This window comes from Lemur catta, chromosome 3, assembly GCF_020740605.2.
Source record: "Lemur catta isolate mLemCat1 chromosome 3, mLemCat1.pri, whole genome shotgun sequence".
Classification (NCBI taxonomy): Eukaryota; Metazoa; Chordata; class Mammalia; order Primates; family Lemuridae; genus Lemur; species Lemur catta.
The window spans coordinates 14,180,137-14,203,340 of record NC_059130.1 but is presented as its reverse complement, the minus strand read 5'-3'; the positions used below and the strand labels follow the sequence as shown (position 1 = coordinate 14,203,340).

General features: G+C 36.4%; 1 protein-coding gene across 1 annotated transcript in view; it reads right to left on the bottom strand.

The window, feature by feature from the left end:
• Positions 1-1,397: 1,397 nt before the first annotated feature.
• GNAI3 (G protein subunit alpha i3) overlaps positions 1,398-23,204 on the bottom strand; it is a 38,171-nt gene continuing 16,364 nt past the window's right edge. The window contains exons 2-9 of the mRNA XM_045546728.1: positions 18,855-18,897; positions 18,596-18,737; positions 14,191-14,348; positions 11,765-11,893; positions 8,543-8,672; positions 7,977-8,130; positions 3,858-4,070; positions 1,398-3,767 (exon numbers count right to left, since the gene is read on the bottom strand). Coding sequence (XP_045402684.1) covers positions 3,880-4,070; positions 7,977-8,130; positions 8,543-8,672; positions 11,765-11,893; positions 14,191-14,348; positions 18,596-18,737; positions 18,855-18,897 — 947 coding nt within the window. The 3' untranslated portion in view covers positions 1,398-3,767; positions 3,858-3,879. The remainder of the gene's footprint in view (positions 3,768-3,857; positions 4,071-7,976; positions 8,131-8,542; positions 8,673-11,764; positions 11,894-14,190; positions 14,349-18,595; positions 18,738-18,854; positions 18,898-23,204) is intronic.

Sequence of the window (23,204 nt, the reverse complement as noted above, 5' to 3'; positions counted from 1 at the left end):
GAATCCTGGAGTAGAACACAGCAATTACCCCGCAATACCAGCAAACTATTTTTTTTTTTTTATTTGAGAAAGAATCTCCCTCTGACACCCTGGGTAGAGTCCAGTGGTGTCTTTGTGGCTCACTGCAACCTCAAACTCCTGGGCTCAAGCAATCCTCCTGCCTCAGCCTCCTGAGTAGCTGGGACTACAGGTATGCATCTCAATGCCTGGCTAATTCTTCTATTTTTCATAGAGACAAGGTCTCACTCTTGCTCAGACTGGTCTTGAACTCCTGAGTTCAAGAAATCCTCCCGCCTAGGCCTCCCAGAGTGCTAGGATTACAAGCCTGAACCACCCTGCCCAGCTGATAATTGTTCTTAAAGTCAGTATTACATATGAAAAGGAAAGACTCCACAAGTAATAAGACTGAAGGAAATTAGTGCTGTTTTAGGTTTGTTCAAATGAATAGAGGCATGTGATTTTTTTGAACATCTGAAAGGGGAAAAAAAAAAATCAATCAATGGCAGGTTATTAATTGGAATGCAAGACCGACTTTACCTTATATGTAACTGTAATACAGCAAGGAGTTCCATAACAGGAAACTCCAGAACTATGTTACGCATACTAAGCTAATGAATAAATACTATATATGAAGTAACTAGTTAGGCCAAGCAAGCAATGTCCAAAGAAAGTCACAGCTACAAGTCCGAGAATAGTGGCCTGAATATAAGAATATAGGGTGAGTGAATGAATTAAGAAAAACCAGCAGTTATTTTTAAATTGTCTAAAATGTACATATAACACAAACAGAATACATATGAGAATTAAAAAACAAGGCCAGAAAATAGTTTTTAAAAAATCTGGCCCATCTATTCTTAGATTGAAGCACCTTGTGAAAAATAATCCATCAGTGAAAATAATAAAATGATATACTGAACTGGAGATTTAGAAATCTAACAGTGCAAGATGCAAATGTCACCTCAAGATCCACTTATGAATAATCAAATAATCATAAAGGTTTTTGGAATTTTCACACCAGAGGTGGAATCTGCTGCAAGTCTGCATTTGTAAGGTTAGGGAAGACTGTTCATTTAGGAGAGTAATTCCTCTTTACATAGGGACGAATGATGGCAATTATACTGCCCCAGGTTTTAATCAGGAAAAGATGTGGCTGTCAACAAAATAAAGCCACTGTCGTAATCTTTCCTACTAGGGTCTATTTACTGTTCTATATTCATTAAACTTTAATTTTCTTATCTATGATGACTTCTTAGATGGTCCAAAGCCTGGCCACCTGAATTCTGAAACATTATCCATCACAAATCTCCAGGCAACTTTTAGCTTCTTTCATTACAAGTATCAACCCTTTGTTTCAGGTTAGTAGAACGGATGTTTCATCCCACATTCTGACTCTGTTATAAGAAAAGATCTTTTATTTCAAATACAAATTAGTGATTTATAAGCCTAGCTGACAAACAGAATCCCCTCTTAAAAATTATAGATTGCCAGCCCACCAGCCAAGTCAATCTTTGATATGGGTCCAAGTGATTTTTACTTAACTCATATTTGAAAACCACTGCTTTAAACTGCCTCCCTGTGTCCTGAAGGAATGTACATTTAGATAAGTTATTTGGGATGGTGGAGTAAGGGGTGATCTTCATGAAAACAGAGAACAAATGTAAATGGTATAGAGGCAGAAAAGTGGGGAACTACTATTTTCCATTAACAGAAGGGCTAAAAAAATGAACATATCAGATAGGCACATTCAAATGAAAATACAAAATGCATTTCAAAGTAAAATTAACTTTTTTGGATTATTTGTTATTTTAGATTATCAACACCACCATTCCATTAGCCCAAAGTATAAAAAGACTACAGTTGAAAACAATAATCTACCAGTTCTCATTTGCAGATGATCCTATATTACAGAAAACAATAAGGAAAAGATACATTCAAAATGAATAAGAACTATCAACCCTATTACATTGTGGGTATTAAGTCAATCACCAATTAAAGATGGTAATTTTTTCTTTCAGATCAAGTTTTCTCATCCCTAAAGAAAATTCTGCTAGATAATAATTATGCCATCTGCATAGTTATGATTTAAAGAAAAAAAAAAAAAACTACCAACAAAGGCACTGAACTGCTGTGGCTTGCTTTGTTTTGATGACCACCAATGTTTTTTTTTCCTCTTTAACTAGCAAAAGGTCACATCAAAAGATGAAATGGAATCCAGTCCAAAAAGACTGGATCCCAAAAGGCACTGCTCAAACTACTGATTTGAAATGCTCAATATGCACTTTCTTCATTTGCCTTCCCCCCATGGACTATTCAATTTTTAATGACATTTGCTGTACATTATACAAAAGGACCTGCAGGCTGAAGTGAATATACTCTCCACATAAGCAAAATGTAAATCTGGAAAATGGATTATGACAGCATGTCACCTGTACATAGATATGACATAAATTCAAGATTCAACAATACTATTACACCAAAGGACTAGACCTTCAGGAAATCCTTCTACCTAAACCCATTCTCAAACAAAGGCCAAAGCACACTCAGCGGGGGCAAAAGGAAACAGAAGACAGTATTTCCAGAAAAGACTAGTTACAAAGGGGAGGAAACCTGGGCTCTTTACTCAGCATTTTAATACTGCTGCCAACTATAACAGATTAAAATCTGTACACACGACAAAGTGGATAAAAGTGCCAAAATGCAACAGTTTTAGCAAAAGAACATACTGACTAAGGATTACTACAGTTAACATTGCTATAGTAAAAACAATGGCAAACAGGGATTTGGCACCACATTTACAAAGTAAAAGCATGCACTGTTAATACACTTTAGATGTCTCCCAACAGAAAAGGCCATGAAGATGGAAAACAAGGTGCACCTTGTACAAACTCCCTATTGACTGAGACAAACAAGCAAGAATCAAAGTGGTCAATTTAGTAAATATGTAGCAGCAAAGTCACTGGTTCTTTTTGGAATTTAGCAATTTGCATTTCTGATTGGCAGCTGCCATGGGTGTGTCTGTATCCAAGAAGCTGACTTTATCATACCACATCAGCATTTATCTAATAATTTGATAATCAGCATAAACAAGGTTAACCTTCAACCATAAGCTTCAAGAAAAGAGAGCTAGAATCTTACTGTATAACTCTCCCCTTTTAGAAGCCATAAGGTACTTTGAGCAGTATAGTAACATAAATTTCATCCCAAAAAAGCTGTATTTATAATCCCAATAACTGGAAAGAATTTAAAGTAATTATGGCGATATATTCTGACCATACCAAGAGTTAAAAACAAAGAGTTCCTACTAAGAGGAATATTTTCAAGATGATCTGGTCATAACATATGCATAGTTAAGATTGTTTGTGTTTTAATAAAGATTCTTTTGCAAACAAAGAAATAAAATTTAGTAAAGTTATTCTCTTCATGAAAAAAATTTAAAAATGACTACTGGTGGTTTGTTAAGAAGGAGAGGAAGTAAGCTACATATTGAAGTTCTGGAATGCAGCACCTCAACTTCACATCTGCCCTAAATATTTGAGATTATGAAATCCAAGTGATGTCTTGATGATCAAATCATACTTTATAGTTGTTCCAATTCCAATGTCTGACTTTAGCATCTCGTGTCAATTAAAAGTTCCCTAATACAGAAGATTGTGCTAAAGACTGCTAAGATTCTGCATGCTGCTGCCATTCCCTGGTCCCGTTCATGCTTTCAGCTGCCCCATGAGACAGCAAAAGATGTCTGGTCTCAACACTCCACACTGCAGTAACTAGAAAAGAAGAACATTATTAATTAGGAAAAGTTTACAAAGCTAAGAGACATCACTATAGCACTATAACTAAATTGTCTGAAGTTTTACCTTTCACTCACATCCACGCTCTTCAGTAAAGTCCACATTCCTTTAAGTTGTTTTTAATGATGACATCTGTAACAGCATCAAAAACAAACTGCACATTTTTGGTGTCTGTGGCACAAGTGAAGTGAGTGTAGATTTCCTTGGTATCTTTTCTTCTGTTCAGATCTTCAAACTGGCACTGGATATAAGCAGCTGCCTCTTCATATGTATTGGAACCTAAAAGAGACACCCAATATTCTTGGTTTAAATTATAATGGCTCCCTCAACTCAAATGGTCATTACCATTTACTTATGAAGAGAGGCAACATGACCCACTTAAATATGGACAGAATTCTGTATTTCCATAATCATTAAGCTTTTCTATAAATCAATTCTTCATGAGAACAGACTCTCATTGTAACTAAAATAAAATCATCATACACAAAGATTAAGGAAAACAAACTAAGTCTTTCTCTCCCATTTCATTTAGATTTTTCAGCTTAAAAAAAATCTAGAAAGTATAAGAGCAAACTAGGGAAGTAGGAAGGTGCATTTCTAGAGAACGTAATTATTTAAAATGTCAGAAAGAAGCTATGCTCCTTGGAGTGATCTTGAAATAAACAACCCAAAGGGTTATACTCATTCTTCTTTTCAAAATTATCCCACCATTTTAATAGGGTTTACCCTCAGAGCCTTAGGGAAATAATTTAAATAATCAAAGCCAATATACTTTAAAAGGGTGAATTTTATGGTTTGTGAATTAATCTCACAATAAAGCTATTATTTTTTTAAAAGGGGGCCGGTGGCAGGAGCCAAAAGAAAAGCCTGTCTTCAACAACATTTGTCATTAATGTTCTTAATCACCTGCTTTTTACACCATCTTCTCTAGGTATGGAGCCTTTGGAGTAGCCTTAGAAACTAGATGCATAAGCTCATGTCTCTTAAAATAAAAAGAAAAAAGAAAAAAAAGAAACAGAACTAGATGCAAAGCCAGGGAAACTCAACAATATAGTTATTCCAATAAACTAGAGACTATTTTCAGTGACATTAAGCATGACAAAAAATATCAACAACTAAGTAAATAAAGAGTAGATAACAAAAAGCTTAAGAAAGGAAGGAATATTAATTAAGCAAAATATTTAAAGAACTGAAAGAGGCAGCTTTGTAGGCGCTTGAAGTAAAGGTTTCTTGAAATCTGCAGAACCTCTGTAAATGAAAGGAGGCAGATGAGTGACAAATGGATTTCACCAAGAGGAATAGCTACTAATAGCTGGTAAATCAGGACTGTGTGAATCCTTAAGCACAATGAAGTCAATGGAGAATAGGCCTGGAAGTTCACAACAACAAATGGATATGATACGGAAGGCTCTTTGCTTTGTGGGAAGACTCTCAGCTGTGCCTTCAACATTAATGTCAATCCTTTTAACTTGTTTTACATAAGATTTCTCTCCCAATCTTAAATTTTGGCTACTTTCTTTAAACTCACCTAATTCTTACCTGCCCCGTTCCTTATTCTCAACAGAACACCACATTTCCAACTTCCCTGAGAAAACGGAAGCCATGAAGATTAAACTACATCTCAACTTTTTAGCCTATCACCTCGCTTGAAAAGTTAACTATGTACACTTACGTGTGCCTCTGGTCTTAGAGATATATTCCTTACTACTCAAAAATCAATTGCTCTAGCTAGATTCTTTTTTTTTTTAATTAATGAGGGAAATTCACGTAACATACATTTAACCATTTTAAAGTGTACAATTCAGTGGCATTCAGTGTATTCACAATGTTATGCAATCAGCACCTCTCTAGTTTCAACACTTTTTCACTGCCCCAGGGAAACACTCATTCCCATGAAGTAATCACTCCCCATTCTCTCCACTCCCTGATGCTCTGGTAACTACCAATATGCTTTCTTACTCTATGGATTTGCCTAATTTGGACCTATCTTACAAAAGGAATCACATAATATGCGACCTTTTGTTTGGTTTCTTTCACTTAGCATAATGTTTTCAGGGTTCATCCTAGTTGCAGCATCTATTGTTCCTTTATATAGGTAAATAATATTTATTATATGTATATACCACAATTTGTTTATCCATTTGTCCTACCTAGACTCTTAAGTCTTTTTCCCACCTGCTTGTATGTGAATCCTGCTCCACCAATTACCTCTGCTTTTTCCAACTTCTCTTTTGCTTTTAAGATCTTACCCCTAAACCTACAAACATTCTTAAATCTCTCCTTTCCTTTTAATCTATACTGCTCGAGTAGCCTATACTTGTCTTCATTTCTTCACTTCCCACTCAGTAACTCACTGTATCCAGCTCTTCTCTCACCATCCCGCTGACACTGCTCTCAGTAACAGGCAACGGCCTCCTAACTGCTAACTCCAAAGGCCACTTTTCAATATGTATCTCACTTTATTGTTCTGCACATGACATTGTTGACTAAAATATTTAGTCAATTCACTTTTAAAGCTCTCCTTTTGGTTTTTATGATACTTTGGCTGTCCTTGGTCTTCTCTCTGTATGCTTTACAAACCTTTCTTTCTCTCCTGCCAGTGGAGGCTGGTCCTCTCTCTCATTCTATCTGTGGTTCTTTTCTCTCCTCATTCTATAATATCATCTCCCCAGGTCATTTCATCCATTTCCATGTTTTAATTACTGCTGATCTCAAATCAATACCTCAAACCCTAATCTCTCTTCAAGCTCCAAGGCCACAAATAACTGCCTATTAAATATCATGTAAATGTTCCACAGATACTTCAAAATCAACATTCCTAAATATGAATTCAGATCACAGCACCAGCATCCAAGGGAGAAATCTGGGAGTACTTTTGACTCTCCCCACTTCCTTACCTTGCTACACCCTTTCGCTTTATTATAGAAAGTATTTACAGTGTCTGAACTAACAATATAGTTCCTTTTCCCTGGAAATACCTGGCTCTGATCTATGTTTCACGGTGGGACAGCCCTGGCAGTCATGTTTGTACCCCAGATCTCAACTGATTGGCCTATGCATTTTTGCTGCACTTAACCATGGCCAGAATCTTTCTCCTAGGCATTTGAAACTGAGACCACACAATCACAGTCTAGCCTGGTTATTTTTAACAGAGGAGACAAAAAAACTGTGTCAAAGCCATCTTTTACCACGTAAACTGAATAGCAGAGAAAGTTGGTAAAGAGAGAAAGAAGAATAAAAAAGATATATAGAGAGGAGAGAAAAGAAGAGACAGAGTAGCTTCTAGGGTACCTGATGGCTTCTAATTCCATTCTGAAACCTCTCTACATTCTTGCCTTTGGCTTCTATGATATATCCCTTGGTCCTCACCAGAAGTTTTTATTTGCACCCTAAGAGAGTTATTACTAATTCAACCCCCCCTACTATCTAGCTTTATTGTCATTTATTGTATAATATTTCTAAAGCACAGTTTCTAATAGATTATGTACCCAATTAGAATCCTCCAGCTGTTCATCACTGTCTCAGCACAAGAGATTCGGCCTTCCATGAGTTGATCACTGACCATCTCTCCACCCACTCCTTCCCTACCACTTTAAACTCCAGGAATACCAAATTCCTTCCAAATTCCAGAAAAAGGCATGCCATTTTTCTACCTCCATATTTTCATAATGTAATTCCCCCTTTCTAAAATGTTTTTATTCCCTCATCTGCTCGATCATTTCTAATTCATCCTCTTAGCAGTTCACTCAAGTGTCATTTCCTCTAGAAAAAGACTACACTGACCCCATCAGAAGTAATCACTTCCATTCTGCTTCTACTGATGCACATTTTACACTACAGTAAATTATTTATGTGTGCCTCTCCCTCTGCAACTAAATGTCAGTTTCTTGAGCACATAAACTACATCTTTCCTTGTATTTTCTTGAATATATACCAAATTTTAATTTTTACCCTTCTTTATTTTCCTCAAAAAATAAGGACAGAAATTTAAAATAAACACAGAAAACTTGAATATGTCTGAAATACACTTTAAACTTAAGAGATCTTAATTACATGCTTAATGCTGATACCACTACCAGTGAGCACTCTCCATGAATCATTCAAAACAAAAGGCAGTTGTATGACACCAAAGTGTTGATTTAAGTAATGTGTGTACCTCCAATGAAATCTTTCATGAACCCTTACCTGTGTATTCTGGATAACAGATAGTTAGTGGACTCCTCTTTATTTTTTCCTCGAAAAGGTCTTTCTTGTTAAGGAAAAGAATGATTGAAGTGTCTGTAAACCATTTGTTATTACAAATGCTGTCAAAGAGTTTCATGCTTTCATGCATTCGATTCTAAAAAAGAAACAAAGGATGACAGGTCAGTAGCAAACAGTAAAAGTGAATTAATGTAATGAAAAAACACACCAAGTTTTAAAGCACTGAATGGCATTCATGGAAAAATGTCAGACACTAATAACATGAAAGCTGAGTCAGTCGTCATTTTTACAATTCTTGGGGGTGAGAAGGAGGGAAGAAGGGCAGGCTGACAAGAGGATGTACTCAACGCAGCTATCACATCTCTTTAATAGTAATAAGGCATAGATCAACATTTTGAAAAACTAATCTCACTAATGAGGAGAAAAATTAAGGATATTAAGTTTTGGTTCAATGAACAAATGAGTGCACACAGTCTTCTTAAGAGTTATTTTCCATTTCCTGGCCGCATTTGCCAGGTTTTTTTTTTTTACCAGAAACTCCAACATACCATCTCTTCATCCTCAGCCAGAACAAGGTCATAATCACTGAGGGCCACACAGAAGATAATTGCTGTCACTCCCTCAAAACAGTGAATCCACTTTTTTCGTTCTGATCTTTGGCCACCCACATCAAACATCCTGAGTAAGGGGAAAGAAAGCACAAATTCAGTAGGTCACAGATACACCTCTCCCTAAACTGAAATGATTAGGAAACTTCCCACTATTGCATATTTAAAACCTCATTTATAATAGAAAAGACAAACAAGAAGCAGATAAAATGTTGTCAAAATAATTATCTGCAGGTAAAGGTAAAAGAGAATAACATGAGAAAATAAAATTTAGGAATAATGTAAATTCTCATTTTAGATGGCTGGTTGAGCTTCCTCCCTATAAGCTTGCATCAGATATGCCAAAAGTCAGCAGAATAAACACTGAAATGGATTAAAGGAGGGGGTGGGGAAAGACAGGAAAAATAAAGAGCTAAATAATACAGCTTAATAATAATAATAACTAATATTTATTGAGTGTTTACCATGGTGCCAGACAGTATGCTAAACTTAAAAACATTTACTCATTTGGTCCTTGTAACACTCCTATCAGTACTATTATTATTATCATCCCCATTATACAGATGAAGAAACTGAGACACACTCAAAGTTAAATTACTAACAAATGGGGACTGGAGATCTGAACCCAGGCATTTTAACTCCAGCACCCATGCTCTTATCCATGACACTACTCTGCCTCTCAAAATGGTCTGCCTCTAAATCCCCAACTTGTTCTATAACTTCTCCCTATTGATTCAAAAGTTTGTTTTCTTAACTTTAAGGGAAAAATATTTTAGAGATTGATTGTGAAAAAAATAAATTAATTATATTTTACAGGAGGACTCTAAGAAGCCAATATCTTAGGAAAACAAAACAAACAAAAAAACCCTTAATGAGTATTTCCAAACTCCCGGTCTTACTTAAATCTAATTAATAATAACAAAGCTTCAACTGTTCACACACTTTATGGTCCACTTCAGATTAGTTTTAGTCCACTACTCTCTTCTAGGGGGCTTACTTGAGTCAACTGCTGAACTTCTGTCAACAGTGTTCTCATCCACCTCCTCTAGTAAAAAGAACACCTGCACTGCTTTGTCTTTTAGCTGTTACTTAGTGTGATGTGGTATGCATGCAAATGGTCGGATATACTCTTAAGATCTATGTTGGATGACATGATAAAATTTATAAGGATTAAACTCTGTCAAACTGGTTTAATGTGTTAGATCTACAGTGACTAGGGGCCTACATTTCCAGAGGTTTTTTTCGCCCCAGAGATTGAAAGAAATAAGATGTAGTTGTTGATTTCTCAGTGTACGTTTGAAAGGAAACATACATCATATCTCTTCATGACCCAACTCTTCCTTTGGGCTGATCTTGCACAGTTCTTTTCAACTTTTGGTCATTACATCTGAAATGATGCAATCACAAGTTTCTTTAATATAGAACACCTATATAACACCATATATTTTACCATGGAAGTCTCAAGGGGAGACAAATCAGTACACCAATAATTTTATTTCAGTACTCCCCTTTTTTCTTCTATGAAGACCATAAAGCTGGGAGAAAACTGAAGTTCCAAGATGAGCTTTTAGCACATATTAACATTTACAATATCATTTACTAACAGATCAACATTTTATAAACATTACCTCATTAATTGAGAGGCAAGTAAGCAATTACACAATGCCTTGCATATGGTAGATGCTCAATAAATGTTTGAATAAATGGATAGTGGTTTTGCCTAGAGAGAAGAGGAAAAGGAAGAAGTGATAGTACTTCATAACAAGATATCTACATGCCAACAATAAAGGGGGTGTGGCACTTTAATTAATCTGGCTATTGATCCTGGCATAAAAAGACAGTTAGGATTTACCTAACTAAAGATCAATCTATGACAACATCAACAGGAAAGTTTCCCACACTAAAGAAATAATGGTCACAACTTTTAATTATAAATGGGTTACAAATCTTACGGCACACAAAAAGACATCTCATTCTTACGGTTTCACAAGTGATAATCCACATGGGTTTTGCCACTCTTGTTGAATACTTTCATCAGTACTACAGATAAGCGGCTTGTCTACTCTATAAACTATTCAGCAGGACTGCTATTTTCCTACACCAGGTTTCAAATCTGGGTTAGTGTATTAAGATTTTAAGACCTCAACTGGTATCTAGTAATATGTAAACTCTGTGTGGATTTCACAAATTCTGTGGAGCAATCCTTTTCAGAGAAAAGAAAACTGAGAGGATCTGTGTAGTAGTTACATTTGTATGCAATAATACCAAATACTGCATTTTACATATATGCATAATGAGATAACTAAAAACTACATCATATATTGAAGGGGAAAGTTTACTCCTAATCTTAAAGGTCACAAAAGCAGAAAACAGGAACCGAAAAAAAGTTTTAATATTTATAAAAGACCATTAACACAGAGACAAGCTGAGGCCTGTTTTAGAATTACTAATGCTAATGAGAAAATTCTTTGTATTAGAATACTAGAATTTTCTCTCTCTAAAACAATCACTGTTTATGTCATCATACCAACCCAAAATACCTCTATTCCCTAGTCTATTTTCCATTCTGCACTGTATTAAGAACTTAGTTTGCGTGGCACTATGCACAAAGTGCACAATTAGTCCAAGAGCCATGACAATCAATACTAGCTCCATTCCATTAAACTCAAAAGGAAATCTGAACCAGTAAGAAAGGACTAACACAGGTGAGAAAAGCATTTCTATTTTAATATCAAAATGGCAGGACAGAGCCACATAACTAACCAAAACTGGTTTCCTATCCATATAATATTTTGTTATCCTGCTAAAAAGCACTCAACACCTGTTTTGGCAATTCTAACAGAAAAGCAGCAGCTGAAAGGAATAAAACTAAGAAATAAAACAAACCAGTAATCACATGGTTAATTCCATTGTTAGGCAAGTTACAATTTAATTTTGAATTTAAATTCTTCCAGAGGGACACAAATATTTGATGCTATTTGGAGAATGAAGAAATGTTTGGGCCCCCATTTGGTTAAAATATTCAAATAATGGCTGATGAATATAGTAAGTTTCTAAACCAAAGAATATGGCCTAGATAAGTTTTACTCTGATTAAGAGATCCTAACTAAAAGAAAATATTTGTGTTTGGCACATCTAGCAAAAAGGCTAATAATGACTTACTTGAAGTATAGGTCTTTGAAGGTAAAATGTGTTTCCACAATGCCTGTGGTCTTCACTCTTGTCCGAAGAACATCTTGCTGAGTTGGAATGTAGTTGGTTTGGGATATTCTATCCAAATCATTTAGGTAACTAAATAAAATACACATTTATTTTTTACTGGTAAAGCCAACCATGTGCACAGTATAAATCAACAGACTAATTTAGTTCCTTACCAAAAGTAGATTCTGAAACCGTCACTAAAGCAGTGGAACAATATCAGATCTTTAGTAACATAGAAATGATAAGAAAAAATGTGAATTTGGCATAGGATAATTAAAGTAGGCTCTAGATACACTAACAAAAGTGGTTTTAATTCTATAGAATTAAACTGTAAAAGCCAATTAAAAATTTAAAAAACAGGAAATGTTACTCTTATTAAAGAAAAATTCCTGAAATTTAATACTTAATCAACTGTGCACTGTACAGTACCAAAACCAAACCAATAGTCCTCAGACGTTTAAACTTAATAGGTCATCTGCAAGTTTAACCATTTAAACAAGACATTAGAGAATGCCATTTTAATTATTAAAATTAAGAAGAGAACTATCAAATTACAAACTGTAAGAGTATTTCTTATTTTCTTTCAAGAAACAGAAGAGCTGGAGATTTTGGGGTTCTTTTACTCTAAGCCAAAAACAGATATAAATGCCACCACCCCCAAATTTAATTTGTTCAGTGAAATAACTGAAAGACTGATTCAAAGCTAACTTCTTCCCAGATTCCAGGCTAGAAAACTGAACAGCAGGTGGCACCAATATAAGTGAATCATTAATGATCTATAAAACCACGTATTATTAATATCATTAATGTTAAGGAATCAAACTTAGATCGACAATTATGGGGGAAAAAGACCCAAACCAACTCTATAAATCATATGTGGTTAGAGAATTCACAGCATACTGAATGTATGAAAAAAAAAACAATGACAATCTACCTTTAATGACCTCTAGGAGAATTATTTAAGCTATCAATATCTGCAACTAAAAAACGTTATTGAAAGGTAGGCAAGAATCCTGAAATCAGTGCAGTGGTGTGCATCAATAGCCCCAGCTACTCAGGAGGCTGAGGCAGGAGGATCACTTGAGCCCAGTGGTTTGAGACCGGGGCAATATAGTGATACTCTGTCTCTTTAAAAAAAAAAAAGCCCAAAATGTTTCTAAAGCTAAGTTTTCACCGAAAGAATAAACAAGTTTTTCAAATATAGTCATGTGCCATGTAATGATGTTTTTGGTCAACAACAGACCACATATACATATGATACTGGTACCGTAAGATTGTAATAGAACTGAAAAATTCCTATCCCCTAAGTGATGTCACAGCCATTGTAACATCATAGTGCAGTGCATTACCTTTTCTATGTTTAGATATACAAATACTTACCACTGTGTTACAGTTGTCTACAATATTCACGACAGTAACATGCTATACAGGTTTGCAGCATAGAAGCAATAGCCTAGGCATATAGTAGGCTATACCATCTAGCCGTTGTGTGAGTACACTCTAACTCTATGATGTTCACATGACAAAATCACCTAATAATGCACTTTTCAGAACATATCACTGTCACTAAGCAATGCAAGACTATATCACTTAATTTCTTCTTACAACAATTAAAGCTAGAATGAGGATGGGAAATGTAGGAAAATAATAATATTGGAGAAAATACCTTAATGCTTAAAAGTGCCCTCATCTAGCACAGAGAGATCCCCAAGCTCCCAAAAAGTACATTGAAAAAATAATACATTCCAAATATAGGTCTTATAAATAAATGTATGTAAAAGAGACAAACAGGATCACATAAAATAACTTAACAGAAGTATTAATTACAGATTCTCTAAAACTATGTAATACCCAAGAGAATTTCCTTGACAAAACCATGCTTCAAATTCATTCTATGACTCAACATTCTCTTTCTATACAAAGTCTATTGTGATCAGGCAAAAGATGTGTAAGTGGTGCCTAGTCCAGAGAAATCCATAGCATAGCCCAGACACAGATAGTTGGCTACATCAAAAGGGATAGCACAATTCTAACTTCCCTCTCCAGTTCCCCCATATGCAGAGGGAACTTATGAATTGGAAGAGATCCAGAACCCGGCTACAACAGATCTCCAGATCTCTCTCCTCCTTCACTTGCTTATTATAAACATGTCATGGAACTTATTTTATGGCGCCAAGTCTCCCATTTACATTCCAACAGGGAACTTTTTTCTGCAAGTCATACAGATGACCAAGGGCTCTATAATCCTAAACTGAGACAACCTTTATAAAGGATCCTATAGACTTTTAAGAGCATCTATTAAACATTTCCTTAAGGATGGGCGCTGAACTTTCTCTAGGGTCACCAAATTATTCTCTGTTATAGTTTCACAGAGAAAAATTACTTACTATGAAGCAGAATCATTGAGTTGATATTCCCTGGATCTGCTGAAGCAAGCTTGCACCCCACCATCTCGCCATAACCGTTTAATCACTCCTGCTAGTTCTGGAGTCATGATTCCTTCTTCAGCACTGCCAGCTAAAACAAATAACTGCCGGGCATCATCCTGAAGAAAGCAGTTAAGAAAGACAGACAGATGATTCTCCATTTCTTTATGACTTGACAACAGTCTCTTTAGAACATACACACATACACTATGTTATTTTGAAAGAGGTGTTAACAGAGAGAGACCTTTTCTGGCAGGCCAGTATGAGAGAATTTACAACTAAGTCTTTCCCACTTCTCACTCTACTATAGTTGTAAGTTCAGAACAGAGCTAAGGAATGATTTTAGCTCCCCACTACTCTTCCACACCACACGACACCACACTACCATCCCCAGAAACGATCCCCTCTGACTGGCCCACAAATCTCCATCCTGATTGCTCATTATTTTTTGACAGGAAAAAACTGATTTGTGAGATAGGCACATGTAACACATTCCCATTCTGTTAAAGGAAGCCTACAATAAAAATAGAAATGAAAAGACTAGCATGTAAAAGGTAAAGTTTAAACATGTCAAAGGGAGTAAAACATTAACCAAGTTTAAGAAAAAAGTATTCTCTTCTTACCCCTTCAGCCCAGACAGCTGAAAAGGAAGGAGAGATGGAGGCATTTAATAAATTTAGAAGCCTAATGGGGGGAATAAATCCCTCAGGGAAAAATTCAAACAGTGTCTAGATTTCCCCCAAAGGAATGATAATAATGCTCCAAGGGAAGGGAAAAAAGGCAGCAGAAGGAAAAGAAAGTAATAAAGAGGGATGTGATCAAAACTTCATGAGTCATACACAGTTTTCTAAGTGGTTATAGTTTTTAAACTTCAAATACATGAGAGGTAGAGAGGACTAAAAAGGGCTATGAGAATTTTTGATTGTTTTTGCTGCTTTTATTCTATCCATCCATATTTGTCAGTTTGTTTTATTTTATTTTTTTAAGACAGAGTCCCACTCTGTTGCCAAGGTTGGAGTGCAGTGGCATGATCATAGCTCACTACAGCCTTGAACTGCTAGGCTCAAGTGATCCTCCTGTCTCAGCCTCTTGAATAGGTAGGGTTACAGGTGCGCATCACCACACCTAGCTAATTTTTTTTTTGTAGAGACAGGGTCTTGCTATGTTGCCCAAGCTGGTCTTGAACTCCTGGGTTCAAGTGACCCTCCCACCTTGGCCTCCCAAAGTGCTGGGATTACAGGTGTTCCTACTTGCCAGATTAGAAGTAATCACGGGTCTCATGGGATGATTTCCCCACCAAAATCTAATATTTATCTGCCTCAAGAGATTTCAAATAACTATTAATATAAAAATGGAGACACTAAAATGCAGATCCTGGGTAAAGAAAAAGGGGAAAGGGGAGCAATCATTTGTATCTTAAGTAGTCATCAGGACAAAATAAACTAATAAGCAAAAGGCTTTTCAGACCACAGATCAAGTCACAATCAAAAACTCCTAAGACTTGTGCATTACCAGAACTTGTACACCTACCTAGACAAAACAAAACTACCCACAGTGCATTCAAATTAATTTTGTCAAACTCTGGGTCTTCAGCCTTAATGGTAATATTCCCTGCTTTAAGATCCTTTCCTGTATTCTTTCTCGTAATACTTTAGGCTCAACCCTCTCCTGTTCAAGTAATAACCAGGCCTGACCCTGCTTAGCTTCTGGGATCAGATGAGATAGGGCACATTCAGGGTGGTATGGCACAGACCTGGCTCAACACTCTCTAAGAAACTTTATGACTCTAAGATCTCTCTAAGATCTATATCCCCCTCCTCTCTTTTCCAAGATACAAATTTTAAACAAGAATGAATGATTGAAAAAAGTTGAAACATACAAATTGGCCAACATACTCAACAGTGAGCATGTCCTTCTATCTATAAGGTATAGTGCTTTAACTTACATTTCAAGACTTTATAGTCCCTTGGTTCTGAAATCTGACTGTACTCATGCAGGTATTCAAATAACCTCATCAAACATTACTTAAAAAAAATAATAAATACCATGATTCTAATTTTAGAAACTTCAAAAAAAAGGAGTTATTGCTACATATTTTTGCTGTCCAGACTCTATAAATACTATTTCAGGAGCGAGACCCTGTCTCGAAAGAAGGAAAAAGGGAAGGAAGGAAGGATGGAAGGACGGAAAGAAAGAAGCCCCTCTTTACAATGAATCTCACTCACACCTTCCCTCTTTTTTTTTTTTTTTTGAGGCAGAGTCTCACTTTGTTGCCCGGGCTAGAGAGAGTGCCGTGGCGTCAGCCTAGCTCACAGCAACCTCAAACTCCTGGGCTTAAGCGACCCTACTTCCTCAGTCTCCCAAGTAGCTGGGACTACAGGCATGCGCCACCATGCCCGGCTAATTTTTTCTATATATATTTTTAGTTGGCTGGATAATTTCTTTCTATTTTTAGTAGAGATGGGGTCTCGCTCTTGCTCAGGCTGGTCTCGAACTTTTGACCTCGAGCGATCCACCCGCCTCAGCCTCCCAGAAGGCTAGGATTACAGGTGTGAGCCACCGCGCCCGGCCTCACACCTTCACTCTTAAGCAGATATGAAAAGGAACCTAGCCCACAGCTAGCTCTATTCTTTTCCATTCACTCTCTAACCAACCATAAAAAACTAGAGAAGGGTAAGAGCAAAGCTATAAATATATCCTTACATATGAAAGGAAAAAAAGAAACTTTTAAAAATTATATAGGATTATAGATTAGGATGGCTGGAATGCTAGATGATTTAGGAGGCCTGAGAGGCATTAATGATATCAACTGCATCTGGTGATATAGGAGTGTTAGGACCCAAAGATTAATGACAACTGATTTGATAAAGGAAAGAAATGAAAGGAGGAAGGATAATCAAGACAAATAGAGACAGCCAGAAAGAAATAAAAAAGGAAAAGGAAAAAGGGAGAAACTAAGAGAAGTAAATAATTGAGATACAGAAAAAGGCAACAGAGAGATAGAAGAGAATAAATTACCGACCAGTTATCACATACAACAAGTACAACAGAGAAGCAGAGTTAGGTGATAGGGAGAAATGAGAACAGGGAGGGAAAAAATAAGATCACAGAGAGAGCTGGTACAAAGAAGAAAAAAAGGAAAAGGAGGGAAGAAAAGCAGGAGGTGAGAGAAGGAATAAAAAGGGGTAGGACAAGAATAAAGACTTTAGTTATGCTTGAGCTATCAAACATCCCTGCTCAGGTGCACAGAAAAATTAAGTCCCTAATTTTTGTAATATGGTACCTTTCAACAAAAATATAAAAGTCTTATTCACATATTTTCTCTTCCCTTATTTTCTGCAACTCTGTTCTCCCATCATTTTACAACCCTTAATCTAGCTCTTCTTCCCTTATACCACTTCTAAGATACTTTCTAGTCTAACACCATCCAACTCTGACCACCTTTTCAATATTTTTCCCTTCAACAATTTCCTAGTTATTTATTGAGTATTAATTTGCATTTGTAAGTTGAGAGTTGCTTATAAGAGTTCTTAAGCTACTTCACAGACATACAGGCTTTGCCTTTCCAAGCAGACTCCCCAAGTCACTTCATTTTTCCATGGTACCTAAGTATGACACTCTGAACACAGCTGATGACTATCTTAGATCTAGGAAATAATTCTAATTTCTCAGCCTCCTCTTGCATTTCGCTGACGATGATATAAAAGATCCCCTGTCTTCATTTTGGCCCTCTCCCCACTGACATCAAACATCCTAGTTTACAAACTAGACCTTCAGGGTCTATTAAGTATTATTATAATTAAACAACACAACTTTTTAAATAGCTGACATGTGCAAAGCATTAAAGAATTATACTAAGACATAGTATAATCCAATTCTATAGCCTATGGCTCAATGTAGTATAGGGATATAATATTCTTGAATACCTGAAAATCATCTCTAAAATTTGGACTTAATGCACATGTCCAGAAACAGTTATTCTGAGAGTTTCATTTTTGCCTGTAATCTCTACACCTCAGAAAGCTGATCTATGTATCATGGCAACCTTTCTTTTAGATTATTTCAATTTACTATTAACTATTATAAAATAAAAGTCAACAGTGCTGTAAAAAAAGCAAATGAATAGAAGCATTGTCACAGAAACCTATGGAAATGGGCACAGAATCCCACTTCTTAGACTCTTCTTATGGTGGAAATCTACTGTCTTCTAAAGGAAATTGCTAACACTTCTCAATTAGTACACAGTACTTTGCTACATCTTATCTTGTTGCTTAAATTCATTTCCCTAAAACATGAAGCAAATTTTGCTTAACTTAACTGTGTCTACTGAATAAGAGCAAGCAAAGAGGAAATGAGAAACACTTACTGCTCTGGCAGCTTCCCCAAAGTCAATCTTTAGCCGGCCCATGGCTCTTATGATTGCAATGATGGACTGTATAGTATTGCTGTAGACAACCACTTTATACTGTTTACATTCTTCCTCTGAATAGCCATCCTCATGAATGATTCTTTAAAAAGAAGAAAACCACAAGTTAATACCACAGACCCAAAATGAAAAGATACTATGGAATTTTTTAAACATTAAGAGAAAATCTATTTAAACAAAAGACCATTTTCCAACTCACTTCATCTGTTTCACAATGGTGCTTTTACCAGATTCTCCAGCACCTGAAAAAAAGAAAACCAGACCTTCAATTTCTCTGTAATCAAACACAAAAGTATGAAATCAACATGAGTGATAACACTAGCATCGACGGAAACCCCAGGTCCTAGGGAAAATTTTGGTGAGGCTTTCGTGTATATCAGGAAAGTTATGGAGCTTCTCCATCAGAGAATTTTGCTTTCTTTACAAAACTCAGCAACCAAGTATAATATGTTGAAAGTACCCCAGGGCCTGCTTGATATCATTTGTGGAAAATAAGCATACCCAAAGAGAGATGACAATACAAACATTTGTAAGAATTCAGCCTCTACATAAAACATCATGATATAGACACTGAACGCAGGTAAAACCAAAATGATTATCTTTTGGTTTATTCATTTTTCTTAATTCCTCTGTGACTACCTGAGGAATGTTCCGAGAGCAATCCTCTCAGTCATGGGAACAAATAGGTTCAAAACAGAGACAGAGAGGGCACCATTCCCCTCATTTTTTCCCTATATACTCCCTCCTCAAGACCATGCTGCCCTCCTTAGCCAAATGGAATCACTTTAACTAATGACCAAAAATGTCAAATAGGCTTTCTGAACTCCTTGACAATCTATCAACTAGATCTCCTCCCTAGTCAATTCATTCTTCCACCTTCCAAGATGCCTACTTCACACCATCTCCTCTCTCTCAAACCTTATAAACTCTTCCCTACTTCTGACTCTCAGCTGATGATCCCACCCCTATTTTTTTTATAAAAATTAAAGCAATCAGAAGAAAATTACTTCATTTCCCTATAACCAAATCTACCAATCTGCACCTCTACTAATACTCTGTACTTTCATCAATGGGTGAACAATCTCTGCCAATGTTTTAAGAATAACCCTTCCCCTTGTGCACTTATCCACCTCACTTTACCTACTCAAGGTTGTGGCTGCTGCAATTTCTCATGATATATCCCATATTACTCAAATATCATTGATTTTTCTCTTTCCACTGGGTCATTCTCATCAGCATGAGATGAAATTGCTGCACTATCTTCCATCTTTAAATCACCGCGCGCGTGCGCACACACACACACCCTTCCTTACTTTTCCCTGACCCCACACATTTTCCTCTAGCTACAACTCCATTTTCTGTCCCTCTTTATAGCAAAACTCCTCTACTCCTACACTCACTGTTTCCAATTCTCTACCTCCAATTCTCTCTCTCTCTTTTTTTTTTTTTTTTTTTGAGACAGTCTCGCTCTGTTGCCCAGGCTAGAGGGCCATGGTGTCAGCTTAGCTCACAGCAACCTCAAATACCTGGGCTCAAGAGATCCTCCTGCCTCTGCCTCCTAAGTAGCTGGGACTACAGGCATGTGTCACCATGTCTGGCTAATTTTTTCCATATTATATTTTTTAGTTGTCCACATAATTTCTTTCCATTTTTAGTAGAGATGGGGTCTCGCTCTTGCTGGGCTCGAACCCTGAGCTCAAATGATCCACCCACCTCGGCCTCCCAGAGTGCTAGGATTACAGGCATGAGCCACCGCGCCCGGCCTCCAATTCTCTCCTTACCCCATTCCAATCAGGCTTTGATCCCCACACCACTCTACTGAAACCACTTCTCAAGGTCTCCAACAACCTCCACCTTGACAAACCCAAAGGTCAATTCTTGGTGCTCATCTTACTCAGCCTCTCAAGCAGAATCGACTAAGTTCATCACTTCTTTCCTCGAAATATTTTCTTCACTAGGCAGGCTTCTAGCCACTGAACCATCCTAGTTTGACTCCTACTTCACTCTTTCTCAATCTCTTCCCTCCAGTTTCTGAATTCTAAAGGTTGTACTGTACTGCAAGGCTCCTTCCTTGGCCCTTTTCTCTATCTATACTCATTCACTAAGTTATCTCATCTCATGGTTTTAAACACCATTGATAAACTGATAATAATAATTAACATCTAGTGAGTACCTGTGCCGCTCTGCTCTAAGTATTTTGCTTGTATTGATTCATTTAATCCTGACAATAACCTTATGAGATAGGTATTATTAATATTATCCCTATTTTACAGATGAGGTAAATGAATCAGAGAAATGTCAAGAAACTTGCTCACAATCACACAGTAAATGACAGAGCTGAAATTTGTATTCACACAGTCTGGCTCCAAAGTTAGTATACACTGCCTCTATGCTAATGATTTCCGAATTCAGATCTCTAATCGTGCTTTCTAACATTGGTTCTAGATTCATATGTCTAAAACACCTACCTGATATTAGATTTCTAGTAGGCACTCAAACCTAAAATGCTCAAAACTGGGTTACTGCTTCTCTACACCCCAAAACAAACTCTGCTTCTCCCTCAGTTTTCTCATCCTAGTAAATGGCACTAGCATTCATCAGTTGCTCAGGCCAAAAATGGTAAGTGAACTAACATGAAGACGGAATGGGGGCATCAGTGTCAATCTGTATATTAAATACTAGTAAAGCTTAATTTTCTTTAAAATAAAGAAATAAAAATAAACATAGTTTTAACAGTTTGTTCTTGTACATTAGAAAATACAGGGCTAGATCACTCCAAAAGGTTTCTAAATGGTCCAGTGCTTCAGTCCTTGCCTTTCCTATAGTTAGCTTTCCACTCAGTGGCTGGAATAAACTTTGTAAAATGAATAATAAATTAGATCTAGTCACAACTCTGCCCAGAAACTCTCCCATGGCCTCCAATTACAATCAAAACAAAAATCCACAGGCAGGCAATAAGGTCCAATATATTCTGGCCCCTGCCTGCCTCTTCACTCTGGTCTCCTATTACTCTCTACTTGGTTCTCACTGCTCTTGTCCGACCAGCTTTCCTGCTTTTCCTCCAACATACCAAACTGGTTCTCATTGAGCTTGATCCTGACTCTGTCTTTCCTGCCTTTGCATTTAATGTTCCCTCTGCCTGAAATAATTCTTGCAAGATTTTCTTCTTCACTCAGGTTTTTGCTTCCCTCAGAACAGCCTTTCCTGACTAACCTACCTAAATAGCTCCTACCCCATCTATATTCTCCCCTTATCCTGTGTTGTATTTTTTTCATAGTACTTACCACTTCTTCTCATGACAGATTTGTTCATTTCCTGTCTTCCCCATTAAAATACAAGCTCCATGAAGGCTTATTCATGTATTCCCAGGGCCTTAAACTGGGCCTAACATAAATTACTCAAATAAATACTATTGAACAAATGAATAATATTTAATAAGCATGATCCTTTACTAAATATTTCTCAACTTTGTCAACCAAAAATGTTAGTTAAAATAAAATTCAAATAATATAAAAATTCTAAACAACTACATTCTTACAGAATCAAAAGGTACATTTCTATAGACTTTATCTGTTCTTATGACATGATTGATAATTAGGGGCAGCAGTGAACAGTTAATATTCAAGTAGCACCCAGACTTTCTTAGGACACTGTTAGAGAACCCTCCATGCATAAAAAACCTAATGATTCCATTCTGGAGAAGAGAATAAAAGTGCATACTTTTATTTTATATTTTGAATTGTTTAAAACAATTTATATTTTAAATTGTTTAAAACACAGAATTCCCAGATTATCCCATATTGCCAAGAGCTACTAAGAAAAGTTGAAATTAATGAATTAAATACGCACCATTCCTTTATATGTTGAAAACAGCATTTTCACCATGTCAGATGATTTTAATGAAATCGTCAATAAATCTATTAATCTCAGAAGCAATTCCTATCCATCTCAATTAAGTTCTACCTTATGAGGGTGCTGATTTAAAAGAAAAATGATGTTACCCTGCCTCTCTCATATTTTCCCAAGGCTCCTCTGAGAAAATGTCAGTTTGTCCTTTCCTTTATTATTGCACAATATATCTTTTCTCAAGCTTTTACTACGTATCCAGTTCTATCTCTTTTAAAAAGGCATACCTCTTACTGCGCACAGAACTAGGATTTGTTTCAGTGGGTGTTCCAGAGGCATTTTATACAAGAATGAATCACTTTATATTAAAATTCTTTGAGCCATTCAGCTTCTAGATTACCATGAAAAGTGCTACCATCTTACCCATCTTCCAAGTATGAAATCTAAGATACACCTGGAACCCACTCACTCCTCTTCTCTCCTTACCAAACTGTAACAAAATCTCTCTTCTTACGCATTTCTCAAATTAATCCTTTGTACTCCTCACATGTCTGAGCCTGATGTTGTGCCTATTATATGTTACTGCTATAATTTTCTCAAACTTACAGCTCAAAGCTCCTCTTCCTTCTCATCATTTCCAAGTGGCACTATCTTTAAAAGCATCAATTTATCTAATAATTCACCAAATTCCTCAAAGACTTTC